This window comes from Cupressus sempervirens, chromosome 6 (assembly GCF_028749045.1).
Source record: "Cupressus sempervirens isolate cs-2001-9-10 chromosome 6, ASM2874904v1, whole genome shotgun sequence".
Taxonomy (NCBI): Eukaryota; Viridiplantae; Streptophyta; class Pinopsida; order Cupressales; family Cupressaceae; genus Cupressus; species Cupressus sempervirens.
Genome location: NC_143123.1, coordinates 547,117,321 through 547,122,794, shown reverse-complemented (window position 1 = coordinate 547,122,794; position 5,474 = coordinate 547,117,321). Strand labels below are relative to the sequence as shown.

Here is a 5,474-nt window from a genome sequence, read left to right as displayed (position 1 = left end):
CATCATTGACTTTGTTATCCCAAGAGGATGGAGCTGCAATGACAAAGTTAAGACTGCTTCCAAGTTTCAGTTTGTGGCATTTTAATCTCTGCGTAGTGTTCTTCTACATTCCACTAGTACCAATTTCATTTTTAGTATGAAGATTTTGGAACATTTTTTAAACACACTATGATGTTTTTGAGAACTCTATTTGATGATATCAATTGTGAAAATGATTTGCTTATTATGAGTCATCCTTTAAATGAGGTTCATTAACCTTTGGATTCTTAACCTCTTATATTTGGGCAAAGAGGTTAAGAATCATCTTCCAAAACACGTCTTTTGAGTCTCATGCTTAACCTTTTTAGATTTTGGAGGTTAATGTTTGGGGTTCAAAATGTGCGTTTGAAATACTTTTCTTAACTCTTCTTTTTTGGATGGGGAGGTTAAGAATTTGAATAAAAATACGTGTTTTGAACCTCATTTCTTAACCTCTTAAAGTTTTTAAAGTTAGTGTTGCAATCAATAACATGCGTTTTGAGACCTTTCATTAACCTCTCATATCTTTTGACCCAGACATCAAATTCTGAGACCTTTCATTAACCTCTCATATCTTTTGACCCAGACATCAAATTCTAAAAATTTGAAATGCTAGATGAAGCTAGAAATGAGCTGGGGGGATCAAGATCATAAAATCATTAAAAATGCAACCAATTATTGACTCCTTTAAAGCTTCAAGTTTGACACATTTGTGACTTGTTTTGACCCCAAAAGATGAAATTTTCATAATCTGGCAGGGATGAGAACCAAGGCAACAATTTCAAATAATAAAAAATATAATCTTAAAATTCCCACCAATTGTACAATCTCTTTCCATCTAAAAAGATAAAAATAAAGAGAGTCCAAGTTTATAATGATTATACTAAGGGTCTTGGAACACTTAGTATAGTCTTAGAAACACTTTGTTGACACCACCCACATATTTTCAAAACCCTATTGCTAGTAACTTTCTTTGATGACATTTTATAAATGTTATCATAAACAAACTTAATAATGTAAGACATAATGACTTATCCTTTATTAGATTTCGAATGATAAAAAATAGAATCTCAAAATTCTTATCGATTGTACAATCTCTTCTCCTCTAAAAGATAAAAATAAAAAGGTAGTCCAAATTTATAATAAATTTAATCACACAAAATAAAAATAAAAATAAAAATATTGTCTTTTAAGAACACCTAGTATCATCTTAGAAACACTTTATTAATAGAACTACATATTTTCGAAACCCTATTGAACTATTCTGTCCATTGACCTTGTATCCCAAATAAATCAAAATTTAAAAATAGAAATTAAAAGAATCAAAATTTATTAAAAAAGTTAATTAGATTCGAAATCAAATGGAAACCACTTAATCTCCGCTCTCCCAACCATTAATTAGTAACAATCAAAATAAATATAAGAGAAATATAAACAAATGACTGCATGTTTACTTCAATAAATTTTCTTTTGACAGTGGTTGCTGGATCTCACTACATGGTGATTGAAGTCAAAAGCTATAAAGACATTAAAGGTTTTCTATCTCCGTATTCAACTGAAAATGCACACCTGCTCCAGACAAAATAGGAGCAGCCGAAAACCCAGTTAAAACCAACTTTAAAAAGCATGAACTTTATTTAGCATGGGGTAAGGATCGAGCCAAAAAATTCTCGATCTGCTTCCCAATAATACAATTCAGATTCCCAACCAAAATTGCTTGAAGACAGATATACCTGCACAGTGCTTGAAAGCCTGACATGAATTCAGACTTGTATAATGGACATTATACCTGCCCCATATCTCTTCACTTATTCATCAATAAGTTGTGCATTCCATAACTAATTCAATGTCATAGCATTTACTCTGAACAAGCTACTGCAAAAAAACCCACGAGAAAAACACAGCATCCTAAAGGCCCAAAAAAAAACCATTAAAATATCTTCTCTCTTTCAGATGAAGATCATTGATTTGGTCTGAAATGAGGAAGTGAAAAATAAGAGTCTACAGTACAACAATAACTTGTGAGCTTATGATATGAGAGGTCATGGGTTTGAGTCTACTCGAGCTTAACTCATCATAAAAGACTTTGGCCTATCAAGAAATGTCGAAATAAAAAATAACACAATAAAATATATATATGTGCACTCATGTTACCAGAGAATCAGCAGGGGTAGTTGGTGCATAGACTAGACTTCTGAGAAGAATCTTGTTCCCATGTCTGAACCCTGGCATGACTGTAAATCCCACATTTTTGCTACCCTCCTTCAGCTTGCCATTCTTCTTCTCACTACCGTTTTGCTCAGAATCTGGACTTACCATGAATTCTTCTGCATTTTCCATATATATTTTATTGAATTGGTCCCCTCCCCTTACAAAAAATACAGAGGCAGGTGGATCTAATGAATATGAAAGCTTGTGAAGCAACCATACAGCTTTAGCAAACTTCAAGAAAAGAGAGTAAAAAGGGCTTCTTGGATGAACCCCACTGAGAATCTGATTCCTATGCGCAAAGTTCCCAAAGAAGGATGATTCCATTTTGTGATGAACAATCTCCAAAAACTTCTTCAGGCAAAACTTCCCAAACAAGCAATCCGCCATTAAAGACACCAATTCTGACGGATCCACATTCTGCATGCTCTGAAACTCTTCAAAGCACTCCTTCCTGTGTTTCTCAACATCCATAATGCATGAGAGAGACCCCGTCAGATAAAAGGTCTCGTGTTCAAATCCCTGGAACATCTTCAAGCACACATATGACTCAAATGCAAGATTCCTGTAGGCAGGATTGGTGTACTTCACTCCTGGCTCTATAGAATTGGCTGCTGCTTCCAGATCCCACTTTGCATGCTTCATGAAATGAATCAAACACTCTGTAAAACTCTCTGCAGATTCTCTTGCATTGAGCATGGTGAAATCCAGCAATTTTACTATTGGCCCATCATTGGAATTGTCCTTCTGAATCTTCTTCAGCCTCTTTTGGAGCTCTTGTTTCTTCAGGGTAACTTTTTCTAGTGCACTTTTCAGGGCCATGATCTCCGTCTCTTTCTCCTCCACAACTGATTTTGATGATCCTTCATCCTTCAATCCAATAATACCCAATCTGCCAACATTCTCATTGTAGTAATGCTTCAGCTCAGAGAGCCTTTTGAGCTCCTTAATAACACCCTTGTCTGCAATCTCCAGTTTTTCCTCATTGTAAGGAACGTGGGCTGCCTGCAACTGAGTGTAAGAGATCTTCAGCCTATAAATAGTTGAAAAAATCTCATCCATCACATTCTCCATAACTTTTGCATTCCTCAGACCGCCATGATCATCATATTCTTCACCCTTCTCTTTGAAACCCTCTATCTCCAAACAGGGCTTGTTTGATTGATCTGATGATGACGATAATTTTGTGGGCTCAAAAGCATTGTCTCTCCCTGGCTTGGAACATGACCCTTTTCTCTTCTGTATTAAGTTAATAACATGAATGCTGCCAGAGGTTGAGCACATTTTTGAACCACCCAAGTGAGAACTAGGACAGATTATTATTATTGTATTGTCTTTCTATAATCCCCTGGAAGGAGTTAGTAGAAAGGACACTAAAAATATGGCAGACCGCTAATAAAATCCCGAGAATTCAGAGCAAAATGTGTTGTTCACAGGTAACATAAGTGCATGAGAACGGAATTCTGACCACCCCATTTATGAACAGGTAATAGAAGCCTATTTAGAATTGGCATTAAATGCTAATGGTGCCTTGTTTGACCCGTTTTAGACCATTGAACATTCACATTCCCTGTAAGTTATGCATACCCGATTCCCATTATTATCATGGCCTTTATTCCCACTAGAGCAATTGTACTGATACTTTCCATTATCCTCATGATTCCCATTAGAGGAATTATCAAGACCATCAGCACATTGAGTGAAACCAATTGGAGGAGGATGATAATAGGAATTGTTTAATGCTGTAAAACCTGTCAAAAAGGGCACCAATAGCATTTTACCCCCACAGTGGTAGTGGAGGATTTTAACATGTTAATAAATGAATAGGTGAGGATTCCTCTCTCATGCACTTAGATTACCTATGAACAACTCATCTTGCTGTAGGATTTTGGTCAGTATTATCTTATCCCCAATTTCCTTGTATGATAAACATCCCAAATTTTCCAATTCCACCAAGGAAACCTTGTTCAGACTGCCATATTTCTTCACGGACAAGGCATTGGAAAAAAACATTTTCCATTACTTTTGGAATGAATTTATAGGCGCTGGTTAATCTCCAAACAAAATATATCAAAGATCAAAAAAAAAATCAAACATGATTTTTTTCAAATTCATGAAAATATAGCACTTTTTTTGAAAAAAATTGTTGTTTTTTATCACAAAATATACACATCATGAAGATCAAATGCTGAAAATTTCAAAAAAAATCATTGTATTTTATTTAGAATCAATGGTGCAATTCGTAAGAAGGATAGCCGCTTCCAAAGACATTTTACTTCTTTTAAAAATTAAATTAAGAATCATTTTAAAACTGTTTTATAAATTTAAATTTAATTAAGAATTGCCCTTTTGATGTGGGTCACAACTATGTGATAGAATAGTATTCATAAATAGAAATCTGATATGGATATTCTTGAGTGTAATATTAAGCAAAATAATTGTTTAGTTCTTTTCAAGGATTCTATTAAATTGAAATACTATTATAAAATATAATTTTATAACAATGAATAAAAAAAATAGATAACAAATTACATTTCATTATTATGAATCTAATAATTAAACAAAAAATTACATTTTTATTATTTATGTTTTCATAAACAATTAATATAAATGATGATGAAGTTATCTAAGAAAAACAAAAATAAATAGCTCTTTCTAATTTTCAATCTATTTATTTTGAATTTTGCTTTCTTCTTTGGTTTTGTCTAAATGTTAAGAGATATTACATTTCTCTTTCTATGCAAAAGATTATGTTTCTTTTTACATGGAGGATATTATAGGTAATTTTCTATTATTTTTTAATGTAAAATTCAAATTCTTACATGTCTTTAAGTTCATGTCTATTATACTTTTGTTAATTATACAATTGCAAGCATTCTACGGTGGTAGCAAAAATCTTTGAAAATATTTGGACATTTGAAAAATGATGACACTCTTATCTCCAAAGCTGAATTGGTTGGATAAATGGGTAAATAACGGTCATGTTAACAAGGTAGTGGAAGAGTGGTAACAAACAGTTGTGGAATATGATGAGATATGTGAAGGTAATAGAAGATGATGATATATGTGAAGGTAATGGATAGTGTGGTTTCTTTGGTAGACTATCTATATTTATCTATTCCAAAAAGATTTGTAGTACATAATTAATTACGAGCCTTTACTTGAAGAAATATAATTTTTTATTCTATTTGATTTATCACTTTTGACTTGTCATACATGTCAATAAATAATTTGAATTGATTTGAAGA

General features: G+C 33.0%; 1 protein-coding gene across 1 annotated transcript; it reads right to left on the bottom strand.

Annotated features, from left to right (window-relative positions):
• Positions 1 to 1,634: 1,634 nt before the first annotated feature.
• LOC149553426 (protein GRAVITROPIC IN THE LIGHT 1-like) lies at positions 1,635 to 3,682 on the bottom strand. Its single transcript, XM_089789897.1, has one exon. The coding sequence runs from the start codon at positions 3,508 to 3,510 to the stop codon at positions 2,164 to 2,166; it is 1,347 nt and encodes a 448-aa protein (XP_089646023.1). The 5' UTR covers positions 3,511 to 3,682; the 3' UTR covers positions 1,635 to 2,163.
• Between the last annotated feature and the right edge of the window lie 1,792 nt (positions 3,683 to 5,474).